We start from the raw sequence: 22,121 nt of genomic DNA on the forward strand, positions 1-22,121 counted from the left end.
AGAACAGAATAAGTTATTCTGTCACAAGGTGACTAGCAGCCTACAGCACTACAGTAACATTCAGGAGGCAAATAGTATATCCATATGCTGCCACCTTATCCCATTCAGTCCCAGGACATTTTATTACTGTCTTCCAAGATCTTCTAAAGCTATATTTAAGATGAAATACATTAAGATTATTATATATATATAAGATTATGTATATATATGCAGAGTCAGGTTTAAAGGTACCACTGCATTAGCCAAAGTCACTTTTGTTCAAGTAATATGACACATATATATTTGATTTCTGCAGATTTCCCACTCAAGCTATAGCCCTTTGAGCTGCACCCCATGCTGTTTACAAGAGTACCCCAACCATCAAAAGCAGCTTTTCAGGTAGGGAAGGAGGTTGAAGAAGATAGAGGAAAAGCAACCATCCATTCTCAGAAGGACTTTGCTCATGGTCCTTTGGATCCAATGGACAGCTTTGAGAATGGATCTGTATACACTCAGTTGTACAATGTTCCTGAATTTTATCAGTAGGTTTACAGAAATAGCTACTATTTGAAAAACATAAACAAAAGAAGCATAAGTAAAATGCTTGAAATTCACTAAAACAAATACATTATCTCTGAGTAGATCACCATAAACAAATTAGGTCCTTTTAAACTTTTTGATCTCTGTTAATTTTCAATTCATGTCAATAAGAAAATATAATACCTATGTAAATAAGAATGAAAGAAACAAGAGAATAAAGGAAAAGAAAAAAAGAAAGCAAGAGGTAAGGAGGAGGAGAAGGGTCTAGTATTCTTTCTTATCATATGTTATGCCAACACTGCCAAGGAAACAATAGAACAGTGCAGGAGGCTGGGAAGCTAACACCAAGAAGTATTGTTTGATACTTACCATCTGAATCAATGCTGTTGAGAGCAGTAGGGGGGATGACAGACACCTTACACAGTCCAAGTGGGCACTTGGTTGGTAACAACTCTCTACATGAGGTGTGTACCTGGAACAGTAAAATTATACCAGTTAAAGCTTCCTAAGTCTTGCTTTAACTAACAGAATTTGTTTTTGTTTCCATTTCCATTTGAAAGACCAAGAAACTAAAATGGCACAGGAAACAAAAAAGATCACAGTTTTTGGTCTGTGATCTTGGACTGTGTCAGCCATGCCGTTAGGTGTAGGGAAGAGATGTTGTGGTGGAGAACAGATCCTATCATGAGAAGGCTATCCTAGTCCAGAAGGACTCTGAAATTCCCCTGAGATATCCTGAAGAGCTTGGGAAATCAAAACCTTTTTGGCCAATAAGAAGCCATTGACCAGTTGGAGACCACCTCTGCTATGGTCTTGGAAAGAAGACGGAAGGGAGAGAAAGCATAATACAGGTGACCCAACCATGGAGTTCTTGCCCATTCCCACTCTGGAGCAGAACAGAAGGCACTTTGCATTGGTCTTAATGACAAATAGGTCTATATGAGGGAATTCCCATTCTTTGAAAATGGGAATTACCGTAAGTACTGAGGGTTCAGGGACAATTTGTGAGTGAAAGACACCGCCTGCTAAGAAAATGTGCAGAGAAGTTGCTCTCTCTAGCCCTATGGATGGTCACTAGGAAAACATTGCATGGCCCATTGCCATAATCAGGAGGAACCTGGATCCCATACCCCCTTGCTAGTTGAGGTTTAAACATAACCAATGACCAGGAAGCTTCCCACACTATTAGGGAAGCATCAGTGTAAACAGTAAGTTTTGAGGAAAAGTTCCCAGTTGAACACCCTTCAACAAATTATCTCCACCAATGGAGCAACCTAAGAACTGCTCTGGAAACTGAGAGCTTATGACATTGGGAATCAGTGTTTGGTCTAAATTTTTGAGTGACTCAATTCTGTAAACATCTTATGTTCAGTCTAGCATGTGGAATGACAGAGATAGTGGAGGCCACAAATCCCAGGAGATTTTGGATGCAAATGCATCCTCTAAAACTTGTTACTATAAGACATAGTTACCAAAGTCTGAATGACTTTGAACCATGAAAGTGGTAAGTAAGCTTTTTGTGAAATGCACAAAATGCTTTGGAGAACTCTAGATTAAAATACTTTAATGTAAACTATGTGGGGTTGCCCTTGAAGATGGTCTGGAGACATTTTAGCAAACAATGTTGTCATTCAAGTGTAAACATGATAGAATTCACATACTTATATGCCACCTGATTTAATCATTCACACTGGTTATCAATTCAAAGGTACAGTTTTTGGCCTATATAGTCTGGGCCCTGATCCTATCAGGCAGCATTTCCTGACATGTGAATCTGCTTTCCCCAATTCTTAAAGTTTCATTATATCTAGAAGCTAGGTTGACTTCCATGAGAGGCTGGACTTTCACTTTTATTTTGTTTCTGAAATTCTTTTGCATGGGTACTCATCCGATTCCTCTCTGTATTAGCTTTCTGAAGGCAAGTTTAAACGTTTTCATTTTGCAGCTCTTTCAGTTACTGCTCAGCTGTTTCAGTTTGTGGTTGGCCTTAGCACATATTTGTATTGCTGATTTTAACATTTTTGGACATGCCATGGTTTAAATGTTTCTGTTAAACTGTTTTGTACACCAGTTCAAAATTAAATTGAAAGCATTGTGAAAATTAATTAAAACCAGTTATTGTACTTCATGTCACATTCTTTCCTTTAAATAATGCTGCGGACAACTCCAAAACATTAACTTTAGAAACAGAATTGTCTTCAAATTTGAAATTTTTGCTCATGTTTGTTTCTAGCATGACACACGTGCAAACCAGTGAAAAAATTCATTATTTTTAGTATTTTCTATTAAGAACCAGCAAGGAATTTAACATAACTCAATTCTATCGTACTAGTTGATCAAGCATTCAAATAATTGATTCCTAAGTGTAAGAGGAACTTACATTTAGGTCTTGAATTCTGCCATCTGAAAGATTCAGTTCAAATTAATTATTTTTTTATTTACATCATCTAGTTTTTCAGTAAGCTAATTTTGTTTATTCAACATAGTCAGATTTTATAGGTAGGATGCCACATGGATAATTCTTCCCATTGCAAAAACAGTGGGTAGTACCTTGAAATTCAGAGAAGATACTATAAATGGTTACACACGAAGTCTGACCATTTTACCACATCACTTATACTGGGGGTCTCCAAACTATGGCTCACAGGCCACACCCAGCCCAGTACAAGATTTTACACAAGACTGTACAACCTACAAATGGCTGAGTTCCTCTCAGTATTTGAGAAGTTCTGCGCAGTGGAGGGGAACAATTAGAGGGACTATTGTCCAGAGGTAAACACTCATGATCCTCCCATTATAAGACTTTAGCTGGCTCACAGCAGCACATGCCCAACTGGGGGTGCTTGTGCCAAGGTGCACAGGAGGGAGGCAGAGCCAAGAAGCGCCTGACAGCTCAGAGTCAAGGAAGGAGAATGCAGTGCCACTCTTATGGGATGCTCAGGAGACTGATGAGAAAGCAGTAACTTCTGAGTCACTAAATGGGGCCCAGACACTTGTAAGACTGTCTAGCCTTGCACCTCTTGCAGGGGTTATACCTGGAGTTTGCAACTTCCTCCAAGAGAATGGCCACCCAAACCTGGCGGGCACCAATCTGACTTCCTCCATCTGGATAAGTCAAGTTTTTTCTCCTCTTTGCATTCAAAGGTATGAGAGAGAAAGAGGCACCCCCCCACTCTGGTCAATGAGGCAGTTCTATTGAAAGCCTCTGCAGGTGCAAAATCTCTCAAGAAACTTTGCCAAGTTCAAACAATATTGCTGTTTTCTCTCTCCTCTCCCTTAAAAAAGACAGCAATATTTTTCCCTAACCCCCAAGTCAATTTCAATTGAAAATCACTAGTGTCTAATTCAGGGGTCGGGAACCCGCGGCTCCCGAGCTGCAAGCAGCTCTTCGCTGCTTCTCCTACGGCTCCCGGCGTGGCTGCCCCTTTCCGGGCAAGCCCGGGCAGAAATTAAAGGCAGCGAGGCAAGCAGGTAAGCGAGTGAGCGGAGCAGGGGCGAGCGAGTGGGCGGGAGGCGGGCAAGTGAGCGGGGGGTGGGCAGGTGGGCAAGCGAGCAGGCGGGCAAGCGAGTGGGCGGGGGAGCGAGCAGGTGGGGGGGCGGGCGGGCGGGCGGGCAAGGGGGCGGGCGTGTGAGCGGGCGGGCAAGCAGGCGGGTGAGCGGGGGGGCGAGCGAGCGGGCGGGGAGCGAGTGAGCTAATGGGGGCAAGTGAGCGGGGGGGCGGGCAAGCGAGCAGGCGGGCGGGCAAGCGAGTGGCAGGGGAGCGGGCGGGGGGCAAGCAAGCGGGTGGCAAGCGGGAAAGCGGGTGGGGGAGTGGGGGCGAGCGGGCGGGCAAGTGAGCGGGGGGCCCGAGAAAGCGAGCAGGGGGGCGGGGGGGGGGGCAAGTGAGCGAGGGAGCCGGCGGGGGGGCAAACAAGCGGCAAGTGGGCGGGCGGGAAGGCGGGGGGGAGTAGGGGCGAGCGGGGGGCGAGCGGGGGCAGGCGAGCGAGTCAAATGGCTCTTTGAGTGAAAAAGGTTCCCGACCCCTGGTCTAATTAGATGCCATGTTGAAAGACAATGATAAAGAAGGAAATCTGATCCAATTTTATAAATCTTTGCAGCCTGAACAGTTCCCAAATTTGAAATGCTTTGAACTTGTGAATAGGTATCAGTTTTTGGAACAAATTACCTGTGTGAAAAACATTTTCAAGAATGAAGTATGTCAAGTTCAAATACCGACCAAATTTATTTGATGAGCACTTGGAAGTCCATTTTAATCATTGGTTCCTCATGCCTGAAACTTCAGTTAACTGATATTTTGAAATTTAAAAAATCAGTCACATCATTCCCATTAATCTGGTGCTTCATGTTCTCTTGTTTATGATTGAAAAGGCTAGTTGCCAGAATTGTGCAGAATGGTGTAGACTGATTTATTTTTGTTTGAACTTTACTAATAGCTCAAGTTTATTTTGAATTTCTTTGTTTTACAGAAGTTCTTTCTTGAGGTGTGCTTACTTTTCTTATTGTGCGCCACAAAACTGGACAAATTCTCATTTTATGTAAATTTGTAAATTTTCAGTATTTAAAATTAATTTTAAAGAATAGTCTGCTTCTCTTTTCTACAGTTAAGCAACTGATATTTTGTCAGCATTTGCTAATATTTGACATTTTTACGCATTATATATACTTTCTCAGTTTAAGCACAGCATTACTTCCTTGCAACTGTCACATTTCTATTATTCTGAATCATATTACCTCGAGTATATTATATGAATCATATTATACATATTATATTAGCTATGCTAGCATATATAGTGGGCTTTTTCAGCATTTTTAATGCTAGAAAAAATTTCATTAAACTTGGGTATCATACAAGTAATTTCAAGATGGCCGCCGGAGCTGTGGCACACGGAGGAAGGAGCTCACACCAGCTGTGGCACAAGCATTTTGCTTTCACCCAACTCTGAGTATTAAATTCACCATTCCCTTTTGTGTTTTTATGTAAAGCTAGGCTTGTAAATCCTCCAGCTTTGATAAAGCAACAGTCTTTGCAATTAGAGTTGCTCCATTGGTAAGGTGACCAGATTTTAACATTGGTAAAGTGGGACACCATTGACTGGGGGGGGTCTTGATTAAAAATTTGGTTTATATTAGTGGTTCTCAAGCTTCCTAAAGCCGTGACCCTTTAATATAGTTCCTTATGTTGTGGTGACCCCCATGGCCTCTCTCAACTGTTCATGTAAGGTTCATCTGGGAAAGCGCTGGCCCCTCCATGAGCAGGCTTTGCTATAAAGGCTCTGTTTTCCTGACCGTTTGAATTGGAGGAAAGAATGGGGGAGGTAGCCCTGCCCACCCAGCTGAGGGTTGCTCTGCCCTCCAGATCCAGGGTTGCTCTGCCCTCTGGGGATTGTGTTGCTCGGGGTGGGGGTGGGGACTGCACAATAGTGGTCCAAAAACCTGCTTGAAAAACATGGATCCTCATGGATCTGCCTGGTTTTTTCACTTGGTAACCCCAAAATCACCACCACATCACACCTCAACCCCTTTGCCACGTATCTGAACACAGCAATCGCTCCTCCCACGCTCCCTGATGCCGCAGTGGCCCCAAAACCTGTTTGAAAAAATGGATCCTCATGGATCTGCCTGGTTTTTTCACTTCGTCACCCCAAAATCACCACCACACCACACCTCAACCCCTTTGCCACGTGTCTGAACACAGCAATCGCTCCTCCCACGCTCCCTGATGCCGCAGTGGCCCAAAAACCTGCTTGAAAAACATGGATCCTCATGGATCCGCCTGGTTTTTTTGCTTGGTCACCCCAAAATCACCACCACACCACACCTCAACCCCTTTGCCACGTGTCTGAACACAGCAATCACTTCTCCCACGCTCCTTGGCACCGCAGTGGCCCAAAAACCTGCTTCAAAGACATGGATCCTCATGGATCCCCCTGGTTTTTGCCCTGTCACCCCAAAATCATCACCACACCACACCTCAAATCCATTGCCACATGTCTGAACACAGCAATCACTCCTGTTCAGATAGGCAACAGCAACAATCCTTACTTGGGAGTAAGCCGCATTGAACTCAGTGAGGCTTACATCTGAGTAAATACACTTAAGGCTTGCACCAAGAAAATAACAGGGGAGAAAGAACAGGCTGAAGTTAATTATAACGAGAGAGAAGGGACGGTGACAAAGAAGGAAAGGGAGATCAAGGAGCAAACAAGAGAAGCACTAGGAAAAATCAGAGAGAGCCATTTCAGACTGGGATGGAGGAGTGGAAAGAAAGTTAAAAGTCCAGAAACTGAGTTGGGCAGGGTAAACAAGACGCATCCTGAAGACTGCCGCCCGCCAGCAGGAGAGGAAAAAATCCGACTTACTTGTGCCTCTTCAGCAGGGGAGGAGGGGAGCAGGGAAGCAAGCCGCAATGGGCTCTTGCAGCAGACCAATGGATTACCACCCGCAGCAACCGCTCCAAGTTTGCGGCTTCAGTTTGCTCGGCTTGGCTCCCTCTGTGCAGAGCGCACCGTGGAGGAAAGAGCGAGCTAAGCGAGAGATGCTTTGCACAATGGAGGCGACGTGTGCTCCTCATGTGCTGCTGAAGGTGGGAATGGCGAGGCGGAAGCGGAAGCGCTTGCAGACTGACTGGCGCGCCACTCAAGCCACCGGCTCCGGATCCAGGAGCATGCACACTCCTTATCCTTCCCTGGCAAAAATCGGGACTTTTTTGAAACGCTGGGGGAAGCGGGACAAAGTGTTCAAAATCGTGACTGCCCCGCCAAAAGCGGGATGTCTGGTCACCCTATCCATTGGCTCTGAATGCTGTGTCAGGAATTCTAGCAAACAGTATCTGCTTCCTTTAAAAACTGCCTTGCTTGATGACATTTTTAAAATTCTAGTGAGCCATTTTTGAGGGAGGCCTTGTGGGTACTCACAGTCTTTGGCATGAAGCAGCCAGGCAGTCTCCCTTCTTGCCTTCATCCTGTTTGTCCTCTGATCATGAAGATTGCTTTTAGTCAACTTTTCTTACAACCAGTGAGATACCTTCATGAATCTAGTTTATTTTTGAAATTTACCAGTAGCTGCTGCATTTCCCACCCTAGACTTATACTCGAGTCAATAAGTTTCCCAATTTTTTTGGTAAAATTAGGTGCCTCGACTTATATTTGGGTCGACTTATACTCAAGTATATACGGGTATCCTGATTCTAAAAAAGCTCCAAGTAAAATGTATACATTCATTTAAATTTTACTAATTCATTTATTTTATAAAACTGATTTTTTTTGGCCCATGACCACCTGTAAAATTTATGATGTGGTCCTCATGCTCAAAAGTTTGGAGATTCCTGACTTAAAATTCATCAAAGCCACTTATAAATGTTTTATAAGAAAGTCATTGGCCAAGTCAGAGGAAGAGAAATGCCTTTGGAGGAACAGATCTAAAAAATGTCCTTTAAATGGTTGACACTCGCAGAAGACATATGCACAGCACAATAAGGGAGAGTAGAAATGCAGAGGCCCAACAGGAGGGCTTAACTCACCATGGCTTTGCACCAGAGGCAACGCCAGTCTTGCAAGCGCAGAACACTGCCACAAGTTTTATCACAAACTGTGCATTTGGCACTCACAGGGAGATTTCCTTCAAGCCATTGGTGTGGCATTGAAATCTAAAACAAATCATACAAATGATGACTCTTTCCTTACAGGATTATCCTGAGAAACAGTAAAACATGAACAAATGTTATTAGCGAGGGCATAATCTAAGAGACACAACTAGTTCTGCACCACCATCATGGGCAGTATATTGTTTGTAATGCAATTATCTGTTCTTGATAATGTAAGAAGAACCCTGTAGGATGAGACTGAGAATTCTTCTAATGCAGCACCCTAACCAACCAGTCAGATGTTTCCATGTATCTTGAAGAAACCTGTCTCTCCCAGTTCTCCCATTCAACTTCCTTTTAACAAATCCCTTCTTTTTTTGAGTAATTTCATTGATAGATATTACATCTGTCCATGTTGAATCTTCCACACAACTTTCCTTGTACATATATGTTGGACTTGATAGGACTACGGTCATTATTCCCTAGATCCTGGAGGCTACTGAACAGGAAATCAAGAGTCACTTTGCCTCAGGTCAACTCATTGACTATTGTAGGACAGAGTCATTTAACATATCTAGCACTGTTTTTGGGTCACAACCTGAAGATACATTTTCTTGGACAACCTGAAGGTAATTGAGGTCACCCATTATTATGTTGTTATTTGGTTGCCCCTCTGGATTTTTCTCCATCTCAAGACTGTCACCTCAAGGCAACATATTGCTTGTACTAAATCAGTCTCTGACCTTATCCGGTCAAGATGGCGATGAGTTAACAACAGCTGCCAAGCTCTCTTCGCTGAACCAGCTTTTAATCTTTATTTTGCCTCCCACTCTCCACCTTTTTGAGCCATAGTTCATTGTTGTGGTAGCTGAAGGTCAGTAAATGCTTCCCCTCTGTTTCAAATAACAACCGGACCCTGGGAAACAGAGTTTATTTTGCACTGCTTCAGCAGGGGTAACGCCTGCATCGAGCCTCCACTCTACAATGAAGACCAAAGGTGCAAGGAAGCGCACACGCTCTGACCCCAATGCCCTCCTAATGACCAGCCAGAAAGCCTGTAAGCAGACAAATCATTCTCTGGGCCTTGTATTATCACCTCCTGCAATTCTGTGAACGAATTACCTTTCCATCTTACTAGTCTCAATTACCTCTGACATACACAACATGCATATATATTCAATATAGCCTTTCTTGTTGTGCATGACTGTTGCCAGGTTTTGCCTTACTTGAAACACTTGGAACAATTTCCCTGAGAGATAAGCCATCCTAAATTGAATGCTGCCCAGCCCCTTATGGGTTTCCCTCTAGAAATCAGAATACTTGCCAGTCCCTGATAATGCAGTCCCATTTACCATCTTCCAGGCCAAGATTGGCAAACTCTCCCCTCCCCCCAATAAAATAAAAGGCAATGTTCCCTGTAAAAGAGGCAATGTTCCCTATAAGCCATGTGGGCGTGCGGCCGGACAGTCACTGTATTGGTGCAGTGCAGATAAAGGGTTGCCCATCAGACAGAGCTCTCCCAGATGGCTGAGTTTCACTCAGTGCTTAGGAAGTTCCGCATAGTGGTGGGGAATGATTAGAGGGACTACTGTCCAGAGGTTAACACACATGATCCTCCCTAAAATCACCAGAAAATCTTAAGCCAGGGATCCCAACCTTCTTGAGCCTGTGGCATCTTTAGAATTCTGGCAGTCATGGGCGCAACCACAAAATGGTTGCTACAGGAGATGGAGGCCCAATTGCAGGGGAGAAGAGCAGTAGTTTAAAAAACACTCTGGGAAAGAGAAGAGAATAAAACCCAAACTACGGTGGCAGCTGCCACTGAAACAATGTTATTTTAATTTGAACAACGATCTGCTCTCCAATGGCCAATCAGAAGCCTTGCTTTGTGAGAGCCCCATCTGACCCTTCCCTTGTCTAAGCAAAAGCTGCGGCATCTATAAAATTATTTACACAGTTCCTGATGTCCTTCCTGACATGAGAAATGGTCTGACACCTACCCCATCTTCATCCTCAATGATATCCTTTCCAATAGATGCTAGCGTTGTCCATTTGCAGTTGTTGGTTGCCCGTACAGCACATCGCTTGTGGGCTTTAAATTTGCACACTGGTGAAGAGGGGAGGAGAGAAAAACAGCATTTCTTACCACATGATGTGAAGCTTGTGTGAAAGAACTTCTTGTTTCAGCCTAAATGAAACTCAGAGCTAAAAATATTCTTTGCTCTAGATTTAGCAATGCTAGCCCAACCCCATTTAAAGAGATGGTTTGCTAAAGGCTATTTTAATCCTTCTGTCAATTACAAAATAATATCTGTCAATTTCTTTGGTTTGTTAACACTGCTGTCATTTATGGTAAACATTATATACATGTGAACTCAAACTATTGTCTTTGAACCACATATTTTACTAAAAAATCTAAAAGGCAGTGGTGATGATGATGAATTAAAACAAGGGGGAAAAAACCCTCAAAGCCTTTCCATACATATCAAGCCCTATTTCAAGCTCTCTCTGTGTAAGTGTAAAAAGAAAATTAGGTACCCCTTGCCCTCCTCCCTGTTGCTGACTACTTCTCACTTCTTGTCCCGCCATATTGTTTCTATTGCCTGTGGCCTCCCCGGTCTTGCATATCTTTAGATTTAAAAAAATTAAATAACCATATAGATTGATTGATAAAGCGATACAAATACTAAAAGAGTAAAAATAATAAGATTAGTCAATCAGTCCAAACAAACTGGGATCAACAAACTGGGATATGTCAGTGATCAATAATGCACAGTGAGGTTCCTGCAACTTCAAATAAAATTGCCCAGGGAGCAGATCGACATATCAACATTAAAAAGGCAAATTATTAAAAAAAAAGGTCTTGAATATGGCATCTGTACACTTTGCCTGAACACTGATTTTTTATGGTGGGAAGCAAAGGGGAGTACTGGCGGTATGCAAACTGTAAAACAGCGAAAGGACAACATGAACTGCCGTTTGCAAAGCTCCCCAGGTTCACGACAGTCTGCGGCTGAAAAGCAGTTGATTCTTAAACTTTGCTTTGCAGTGAGGTCGATAGATTGATATATTGATAAGTTTAAAGACCAACATTAGAGATTATATTAAAAGTTAAAGCACACATGCACGAGAGAGAAGTTGTGAAACATCCCCGCATCAGATGCAAGCAAAAAGCCAGCTGATGGGTAATGCCTGCCCTGCTGCAAACACGGCAGGGTAAACGCTGAACATGCCCCGAAACAAAGACTTCCCAGCCAATCCCCTTTGAAGTCGCAGGAACCTTGTCATGTGTAACTGGCCATTGACATATTTTTGAAAATGTAGAAGCAAAATGTTTCAACCAGAAAGAAGGATTTTAAAACATTTTCTTGTATGTAAAGAGCTTTTTTTTTTTTTACCTTCACAGGACAGTCCATGAGACGTAACCCCAGATAATGCCTCTCGACACACATTGCAGTATGTTGGCCGGGCATGTGAACAGGCGTACCAGTTATGCATCCCTGAGAAATGGTCCATACTATACTGGGTAGACTGAAAATGAATTAAGGACAGAAAAACTAAGAAGAAATTCATATGAGGCAGGAATAAAGTATAAAACAAAGAGGAAGCATTTATTTTGATAAGGTAGAATTTATACAAAATGCTGTCGAGAACACAGATCACAGCAATGAAATGGTAGCCTCAACCCTAAAGAGCCATTTTTGCATGGAGCTTTTGAGTACAACCTGTATGCATTGGGTGATCTGATAAATAGAAAGAAGTAACAATTGCTTAAAACAATCACAAACAAGTATATTTCGAGCCATTTTCTGCTTGCCAGTGATTTTTATAAAACAATCCAAGGCCAAACGACTATAAGGTAAATTATTGGGTGATTAAAGGGGCACTATTGAACAATCCACTACAGGTAAACCTAAAATGTGCTACACATTAGCCTAAAATATATGGTGAAAGTCATGGTGACAGGCCTCCAATGACAGCCGAAAATTGTGTCAAGAGAGTAAATAAGGACAGATAATATCATACATGCAGAATGCCCCAAACACATACTATCTATCCATCTAACATCTCCCATGTTTACCTTGCATCTCAGAGGAAAAGGCAAACTATCAGCCCCATCCAAGAGGTCCCATCTGGCCACAGCGGACCACCACTCCCATGAACTCTTTCTGGCAGCATGGAGAGGTTTGAAAAGTGAAAAAGTCTCCCCGCCACCAAGAAGCCCCCATTGGGCTGAATCTTACACCACTTTTTTGGTGGTGTAAGTCCAAAACCACAGCTGCCAGCGTAATGTAGGCAATAGCCAGGAAGAAGCTGACTAATGTTGGCTTCTTCCCCGGTCATGCCCCTACTATGACGGTGGTGGCAAGGGCCCTGGGATGCTGGCAGGTGTCCAGAGCAGCATCCCACTGCCAGGGAGTGGTGTGGCAATCACATGTTGGTAGATTCACCCCTCTGCCGGGGCAAGTGCCCCGGGAGGGCAAATCTGCTGACACTGTGGCACTCCCACAGGTGGATATGTCCTTCCCCTTTGGATGGGGTTGTTAAGCCCTGCGGGGATAGGGCGGTCTATTTAACAACAACAACAACAACAACAACAACAACTACTACTACTACTACTACTACTACTACTACTACTACTACTACTACTACTACTACTACTACTACTACTACTACTACTACTACTACTTTAGGTTTCCCTTCTGTGAAATAGCCCACTAAGGCAATCCCACTAATGAAGCAATTATTAAAAATTTCCTACCTTTACAATCACTTAAGCAGTGGTTTTGGTAATACTGTTTTAGCATCTTTCAATGCTATCTCACAACACATGACTTTAAAAGCAGTTTATCACAGCTAGCAGTATAAAAGGCACATAGAAAAGCACCAATAAGAGCATAAAATACTATAATAATTAAACATGTAGAAATGGGGTTTATTGAGAATCAAAACAGAAAAACATTGTTCCTTTAGCATGCTAACACCTAACGCCACCTATGTGAATTTCTGGTAGTCAGTCACTTGGAGGAAAGGAGGGCTGTTGTATTTTATGGCAAGAAATATGTTTTGCCACCGCCTCAACATTTTCTCTTTTCCTTCTCTGGTAGCCTTCTGCCTCACTTCTTTCACTGCTTGCTTCTCTCCTTCCCAAGCAAGCAACCAACCTTCCTTCATCTGCTTCTCTATCTTCACCTTTCCTTCTCTTTCCTACCCTTGTAATGCCCTCCCCAGGAAAAGACTGGTATGTTGTACAGTGGCTGCTGGACCAGGTTGAGCAGTCTGCAGTTGTTTCAATTATACTGGGAGGTGGGGGGGTGGGTTTGATACAGCATTTTTTTTCAGATTTCAGATTTTTCTGCATACTAGGAACTTCCTTCAAGTTTGCAGAGAAATCCCTCTACTTTTTTTTACCTCTATTTTGTGGATCTATTAATCCACACTTTGACCGGATTCAGAATTACATATATATACCCCCCCCCCCAAAACACCCATGAAACTCATGGGGAAGTGACTTGCCTGCCCCTCCCTGCTGCAATGGGTGCCATTTGCCTGCTTGCCATAGTCAAATGTCCACCAAAGCACCCGAGTTCCCCACCAATACACAAAAGAGAAGCATTTTACTGAAAGTGATATGGATTATACCCTTTTCGCATGCAGGCATGTGCCTGGCGACCCTTACGATCACTCTGCCTGTCTCCTGCCACAATGACTGCCTAGCCATATGACCCCCTCCTCACCTGCCCAGTTATCTGGCTCATACTGCAGATGCAGCAGCTCTAACAGGTCAATGGAAGAGATGGGCCTATGCTGACACTATATGTATGTATAAATAAACTCTTAAGATTACTTCAAAATGTTCCCGATTTTGTACAGTCTTCAGTACTGCAATCCAGTCTTCCATTTCTTTTCTGTTGTCAGCACACAGGATAAGCTTCCGACATGGAGTAATAACCTGTAAGATAAGAAAGTCGAGAAGATACATGAAGAAGAAAAAGACTAAGGTAGGGATCCTATGATTTGTTCCGCTCATAAATTTGTACTTCCGCTCATACATTGTACTTGGGTGAACAATTTCTGCTGATTACCCAATTTCCTCAGGGTCTGCCAACTTTCCCCTGGAACAAAATCTCAATGAATACAGCTGTTTGCACCAGCAAGAGAAGGATAGAAAAGTTTAATTCTCCAAGTGCTACTGCATTTTCCTGCAGTGCATAGAATCCAACCCAAAACACGTTTTAACATCTTACAGTCATCCCTGTCTAATTGTGATCTAAGCTTGTGGTATACAGGACTACTTTACCAGAAACAAAAGAAAAATCAAAGTCTGGTATTTATCCTATGAAAATGGTATTTATTTCATAGCACTTTAGAAGCACTAACCCAAAACCACCACCAGAGGTATGACATCCCCTTCACTCCACCTATGCCTTGCAGAAATAGATTTTCTGCTTCTTCTTTCTCCTTTTAAATATGGAGGGATATGTACTTCTAGAGAAAGGAGACCCACGTGGGGTTCAGTTTGCTGTAGCACCACTACTATTGACAAACATGCATACACAGAAATAAGTCTCAATGTGAACAACTATGGGTGCAGCACACATTGTGCATTGGTTCTCTGTGGCTTATGGAGACTAGGAACACTGAATGAGTCCATCTAAGTATCCCAAATGCCCTACGAAGAAATAAAAATTAAGCATCAAGAGGAAGACTCTAACTCTAGTAGCAGATGAACTTGCCCAGGGATGATACAGATTCAGCCTCCCTCTATATATGCAAAGTTACACAACTGGAGCACCTGCTTTTCCTGTATATGCCCTGGAGATGGAAGTAACAGTCTAACCCTATGTAGTCTAAGCTCTGGTCCAAACCCACTGAAATGAAGGGTCCATTGGATACTTACCGTGAAGGGCCTTTCTACTGTAGGCTAGTGTGACATCTTATTGGGTGACTTTTCCACCAATTGCAGAGAGGCAGGAAATATAAAAAAATTCTTCTCCATGTACTTCCTGTCGAAGTCCTGGGGTCAATTTCCCTCAGTATCCCTTTCTGGCAAAGTAGTAAGCTAACGACAGTAACATAACATTCATAACGAAACGACATGGAGACAAACCTCGGCTCAACAGTAACCCTAACTACAAATGAATATAAAAAAATATATAACTGCAAGGTTCCCTTGAAGAGTCCAATCGGGGATTAATAGATACCCATGGGGGGCCAAGATATCCCACTAGCTTACAGTAGAAAGGCCCTTCATGGTAAGTATCCAATGGACCCTTCTACTGGAGGTGTGGGACATCTTGATTGGGACCTCCCCGAGCAGTGTCCCGAAGTCGGGTGGGTTTCATCAATCCCCGATAATACTCTCCAGCACCCTTCTGCCAAAGGCAGACTCTGCTGAAGAAAAAGATTGTATTTTATAATGACGGATGAATGTGGAGATTGAGGACCATGTTGCCGCCCTGCATATCTCCTCCACTGATGCCTGGTTGCGGAGCGCCGCATTGGTTGCTGTGTTGCGAACCGAATGAGCGGTAACTCTCTTAGGTATTGGGAGATCAGATGCCTTGTAAGACTCACAAATACATGCCTTCAGAGTACTACTTATTGCAGCTTTAGACATTTGTGTCCCGACATTAGGGGGAGTTATGTTAATGAATAGACTTTCGGTCTTGCGCAGACTCTCTGTCCTAATAATGAAGGCTTTCAACACCCGCCTAGCGTCCAAAGTATGCCAAGCTCTTTTTTTCGGATGAGTGGGATTTGGTATAAAATTTGGGATCACAATCTCTTGATGGATATGGAAATTAGAATTCACTTTAGGTACGAATGTTGGATCTGTGCGAAGACACACTCAATCTTTATGGAACACACAGAATTTTGAATTCACGGACAGAGCCCGCAGTCCCGACACTCTTCTTGCAGATGTTATTGCAATTAAAAATAAGGTCTTCATCCTCACCCATTTCAAATGCACTGTTTGTATGGGCTGGAACGGAGATTTAGTGAGTGCTGATAAAACTGCATGCAGTTTCCACGAAGGGAATCTATGCGCCACCCCTGGTTGTGAAAGACGAACTCTTTTTAAGAAGTTCAAGGTATCCGGATGTTTTGTAATTGAGGTACCATCTATAACCGAAATCACTGTAGCGAGAGCTGCCAGTTGTCTACGCAATGTGGAACATTTGAGTCCCATTGCGAATCCGTATTGCAAGAAATTGAGAATAGAAGAAAACAATGGATTTTCAGGGTTCGTCTGTTTGCGGCAACACCATCTAACAAATGCCTTCCAAGACAAGTTGTAGATGTTAATGGTTGACTGTCGTCTGGCAGCTAATATGGTCTGTGTCACCTGCTCTGAGTAGCCTTTCCGTATCAAACTAATCCGTTCAAGTGCCATGCGGTCAGCTTGAGCCGTACGGGATCCGGATGTACTACTGGGCCCTGAGTCAACAGATTGAATTTGATGGGAATGTTCATAGGAGGTGACGTGGTCAATTCTTGGATGGTGGAGAACCACAGTCTCCTGGGCCATCTCGGGGCCACCAGAATCACTGATGATCCTTCTGTGAGGATTTTGCGAAGCAGACGAGGTATCAGCGGAAATGGGGGAAAGGCATAAAGTAACACTTTTGGCCATGTTGCGTTCAGAGCATCTGTTGCCATGGCTTGTGGATGGTAATTCCGAGTCATAAATCAAGGCAGTTGGGTGTTGATCGGGGAGGCGAAGAGATCGACCTCTGGTTGACCGAAGGTTTCGCAGATTTGATTGAAAATTTGTGGATCAAGTCGCCACTCGCGTTCACATATTTTTTGTCTGATTAACCAGTCTGCCGTGGAGTTCTGGATTTCCTGAATGTGCAATGCTTCTAGCGATGCTAGATTTTGTTCTGCCCACTGTAGTATTTTTACTGCTTCTTGATGGAGGATAGAGGATTTGGAACCTCCCTGGTTGTTGATGTACATCTTTGCCCTTATGTTGTCTGTCCGGATGATGCCATGTTGATGACGAATTTCCGGCAGAAAGTGTTGAAGAGCAAGATAGATTGCTCGGGTCTCCAACCGATTGATGTGCATCTGTGATTCCTCCTTGGACCACCTGCCTTGGACAACGTACTGATTGAGAGTAGCCCCCCATCCCTGAAGGCTGGCATCTGTGAACAACTGAAGACGATTCAGGTGCAGATAACACTTGCCTTGTATTAGGTTGGACCGTGTTGTCCACCATTGAAGACTGTGTCATGTCGACAAGGGTAAGGTAACTCTCTTGTCCCTTTTCCAAATTATGTCCAGTTGATACGCACGAAGAAAGCGTTGAAGTGGTCTCGCATGAAATCTGGCCCACTGCAATAGGTCGATTATTGATATAAATAGTCCTAGGAGACTTGCTAATTTTAGAAGGGATGGCCGTTTGGCGGCTATCATTTCCCGTGTTGCCTTTTGAATTTTCTTGATCTTTTCTTCTGGAATGAAAAGAGAGTCCTCTGTTGTGTCGATTATGGCACCTAAATGTTCTAACCTTGTAGAGGGATTTAAGGAACTTTTTTCTAAATTGACGATAAAACCGTGTAATGACAGAATTTTCTGAACTGTGTTGACGTCTGCCTGAGCCTGTAGGATGGATCTGGAATGGATTAGGAGATCATCCAGATAAGGATAGATGTGTATCCCCTTTTCTCTTATTAGTGTCACTGGGGCTAGAAGCACCTTTGAAAACGTCCTTGGGGCCGTGGCTAACCCGAACAGTAGAGCTTTGAATTGAAAATGCTGATCCCGAATTGCAAATCGAAGACATTTCCTGTGAGATTGATGTATTGGGATATGAAGTTACGCCTCGGTCAGATCTAAATCATCAAGTCGCAGTGACGCAGAGAGGCGGTGATCGAGCGGAGAGTCTCCATTCTGAATTTGGGAATTCGAATGAATTTGTTGAGACGTTTTAAATTTAGTATAGCCCTCTAGTCCCCATTGTGCTTGGGGACGGTAAAAAAAATGTGAATACGTCCCTGATAGTCTCTCCAATGGTGGTACTGGTTCTATGGCTTGTATCTGTAGTAGGTGAGATATTGCTTTCAAAGTTCTGTTGGCTTTGATGGGGTTTGCTGATAATGGAGAAATCAACATGTGGTGGCGAGGAATGATGTTGAACTCTATCACGTAGCGTAGCCCGTGGAAATAACCTCTCTGGTCCACCTGTCCACGTGACTGTCTTGCCAAACATGTTGAAAGCTTTGAAGTCGACTTCCCACCGGAACGCATTTGTAGTCATTGTTTATTTTTTGCAGCAGGAAAGGATTTTCCTTGCTTGTTGTACTGCCTGAAGGGTTGTTTGTAGCTTCGAAAGGAGTGATTATTTTGCCAGGAGGGTCTACTGCCCTCTCGCTGGGTCCTAGGCAATGTCTTGTGAGATCTAAAGGTAAATCTGGAGGAGTTGGATGATTTGTCTGGACCTCAGATGGATTTTGGCATTGTCTTTTTGTTGTCTTTCGTCTGGACTAAGACCTCTTCTAAGTCCTTGCCAAATAAGGCCCTTCCATAGTATGAATACCTGGCCACTACGTGTTTTGAAATTGTGTCTGCCTGCCAAGGACAAATCCAGGCATTGTGTCTAGCCACCATGTTGGAAACCAAGGATCTTGCCACTAGAGCCATTGCGTTGAATGTGGCTTCGGCTATGAAGGAATTGGCCATGAGCACCCGTTCAATGCTTTCCCTAATGCCCCGGGCCTCAGATGGAATCATTTCTAGAAGTCTCCTAAGCCATACCATAGTGGCTCTGGCCGCAGTAGAGGATGGTGTTAGAGTTTTAATGGCAGCCGTTAACCACTCATGAGACTTGCGAAGGGCTGCCTCAGACTTTCTATCAAGGGGATCTTTAATGCTGCCCTCTCCCTCTTTGGCCACTAGGGCACCAGAATGCAATACTGCCACAGGAGCGTCCACAGGTGGATTCTGGAGTAACACATGAAATTGTTGGGGCATTAAGTATTTCTTTTTAAAATTTGGAGGAAGACCTTTGTGCGCAGTGGGGTTCATCCATTCTCTTTGGATTCTTTTTACAAAACATTCTGGAACTGGGAAGAATTTTGCCCCCTCATTGTCCGGAAGAAAATAAACAGAATTACCCTTGGGAAATCCTTTGATAGGTTTATTTGAGGTGGATGAAGAGGACTGTAGCGGCTGTTCCTCAGCATCCTCAGGATCACGCAGATCCAAAGCAGAGATCGTTTTATTAATTAATACTTGAATCTCTTCCAACTTGAAAAATTGTGCAGACTGTTCTGCAGCCGCTTCATTCGTTTCCTCAGTGTCTGAGAATTTATCCTCCTCACCACTTGACAACCCCTCCTCTTCCCCGTCTGGGAAGGATAGGGGGTCCCTCCTTCGAGCGCCAAATTCCTCCCTGGGGGAACTACGGGTGACTCTAGGAGGTTGGATTTGAAGTTGGGGGCGGGTGGCAGCAAGCCGCTGATCTCTCGCATCCATTGCTTTTTCAATCTCTCTCCTAAGGAGATCAGCAAAAGCGGCAGGAGGGGCATTCATCCAGGTCGAAATTGGAGCTAACTGACCTCTGTTTGCATCTCCTCCCTCCGGGGCCCCTGTTACTTGCCTGTGATGGTCGTCGGCAAGGACTTCAGTGTTGTCTGCCCCACCAGCCAATGGGCGTGACTGCTCCAACACCCTGGGAAGGCTGGAGGAGTTGGCTGTGGAGCAGCCGATTTCGGCCACGCCCTGGGAAGGCGCAGAGCTCCATTGTGACTGCAGGCGCTTCTTCTTAGCCGGAGCCGCCGCCTGATCGTGTTCCGCGGGTTTTTTACTCTCCGTTTTCAGCTTTTTCGAGGGAGCGATGGTGGTTGTAGCGGCTTCCCCGCTGTTAGTCGGGCGGGATTTAGCTGAATTAGAGGAGCAAGTGCGTTCCGTGGAGGAACCGGTGAAGGTTTCTCGCTCCGGCGAAAAGGACCTGGCGTCCATTATGGCAGCAAGGCAAAAAAGGCGGGAAATGCTGATGTACTAACCAGTGGAGGGCTTCCCCCACTAACACCTAGCCAAAGTAACCAAGACGTCTCCCCCCTACCAGCCAACAATTAGGAACCAACACACACTATAAGACAAACATACAAAAGGACAAGGGAACATTAAGGGGTAAGGGTTCTGTAAGAGCCTGGAAAACGTCTACCCTCTGCAGAGGCAGGAAAATACTGAGGGAAATTGACCCCAGGACCTCGACAGGAAGTGCATGGAGAAGAATTTTTTATATTTCCTGCCTCTCTGCAATTGGTGGAGAAGACACCCAATCAAGATGTCCCACGCCTCCAGTAGAATGGGCTTATACTGGTGTAACTCTACTTTGAATTACTCTATAAATGACTTGAGTGTAAGAAGCTTCAATACTCAATTATATTTTCATTGTAGTTGTAAGGTTTAATTGCCTCACTGTTGGAAGCGACACAGGTTTCCACAACTGACTTAGACACCATCAAGGGTTTTACATCAATTGCAAAGTTCATTCAGCTCTCAGTGAACTTTTTACTTGTTCTAAATTTACACATCAGTAATGCCACCAAATGACCTTTTGTTTTCACCTAATGGGATAGGAGTTAAAACAAACATCTGACTAGATAACTGTCAAACTCTCTTATTAGCCAAACAAACTGACAGAGGAATACCTCAATAAGCCCATTAAATAAATCACGTATACATTCTCTAGAGTTCAGAATTGGCAGCTCTCCCACTTTGCTCAGATTTATTCCAATTTTTTAGAACTGTTTTTTTAATTCATAATAGGAGAATGTCAAATGCTAAACAGAAGGTTTAGATATTCTTTGCAGAAGCCTTTCAGTTTTTGCTCTTTGGGTTTTTTCTGGCTTTGATGAGAGGGGGGAGGGGACAAAGAGATGTCGAGGGAGGTTGATAAACTCTATTACATAGCCCGTTTCGATCACCTCTTGTGTCCAGTGGTCTATGTGCATGGCTTGCCAGGTTGATAGAAAGTTGGCTAGCCGTCCCCCCACCGGGATGTCCCGGCAGTCATTGTTTATTTCTATCTGGTTTGAAGGGCTTTCCCTGTTTTTGGAATGGCCTAAATGACGTTTTGGTACGAAAGGAGTTCTGGTTTTGCCATGAAGGGCGATTACTTTCCCTGTTAAACCTGGGTAGGGTTTTCTGAGATCTGAATGTAGTGCGGCCTCACTGGGGGCCTGATGATCGTTCCTGTCTGACCGTTTTTGGCATGGCTTTCTTTTGGTCTTTTGTTTGAATTAAGACCTGTTCTAGTTCCTTGCCAAATACGTGTTCTCCATAGGAGGAGTAGGCTGCTACTGCGTTTTTGGACTGTATGTCTGCTTGCCATGGTCATAGCCAGGCGTTACGTTTGGCTACCATGTTAGATGCCACTGTTCTGGCTACCATGGCAATGGCGTCAAGTGTTGCATCTGCTATGAAAGCATTAGCTAGGAAAACTCTTTCAATCCCTTCTCTGATTGCAGCATTTTCTGCTGGGATCATATCCAGAATTCTTTTAAGCCAAGCCATAGCCACTCTAGAAACTGTGGAAGCCGGTGAAAGTGCTTTAATGGCGGCTGCTAGCCAGTCATGGGATCTGCGGAGGGCAGCTTCCGATCTCCTATCTAAGGGATCCTTGATGTTACAGTCTCCCTCCTTCGCTACCAGTGCTCCAGAGTGCAGAACAGCCACTAGCGCCTCCACCGAGGGAACTTTTAGCATAGCATGGAATTGTTGTGGTAGTAGGTAGACCTTCTTATATGATAGCAGGAGCCCCTTGCGGTTGGTAGGGTTGAGCCATTCGCACTGAATGCGCTTAACGAAGTATTCAGGGACCGGAAAATTTTTTTGTGCTTCTGAATCTTGTGGGAAGTAATCGGCTTTTCCCTTAGGGAAGCCTTTAATGGGTTTTGTTGGATTGTTTGTTTTGTCAGGGGCAGGAGGTTCTTCGGCATCTGCCTGGTCATGCAGATCCAGAGCCGAGATAGTTTTCTTTAACAGGAGTTGATATCTTCCTGTT

At 43.9% G+C, this 22,121-nt stretch overlaps 1 protein-coding gene across 1 annotated transcript in view; it reads right to left on the minus strand.

Moving 5' to 3' along the window:
* The window catches only part of DGKD (diacylglycerol kinase delta), a 93,296-nt gene that overhangs the window by 30,133 nt on the left and 41,042 nt on the right, over nt 1-22,121 (minus strand). The window contains exons 4-8 of the mRNA XM_048505626.1: nt 13,950-14,054; nt 11,500-11,632; nt 10,102-10,208; nt 8,039-8,164; nt 889-991 (exon numbers count right to left, since the gene is read on the minus strand). Coding sequence (XP_048361583.1) covers nt 889-991; nt 8,039-8,164; nt 10,102-10,208; nt 11,500-11,632; nt 13,950-14,054 — 574 coding nt within the window. The remainder of the gene's footprint in view (nt 1-888; nt 992-8,038; nt 8,165-10,101; nt 10,209-11,499; nt 11,633-13,949; nt 14,055-22,121) is intronic.

This window comes from Sphaerodactylus townsendi, linkage group LG08 (assembly GCF_021028975.2).
Source record: "Sphaerodactylus townsendi isolate TG3544 linkage group LG08, MPM_Stown_v2.3, whole genome shotgun sequence".
Lineage (NCBI taxonomy): Eukaryota > Metazoa > Chordata > Lepidosauria > Squamata > Sphaerodactylidae > Sphaerodactylus > Sphaerodactylus townsendi.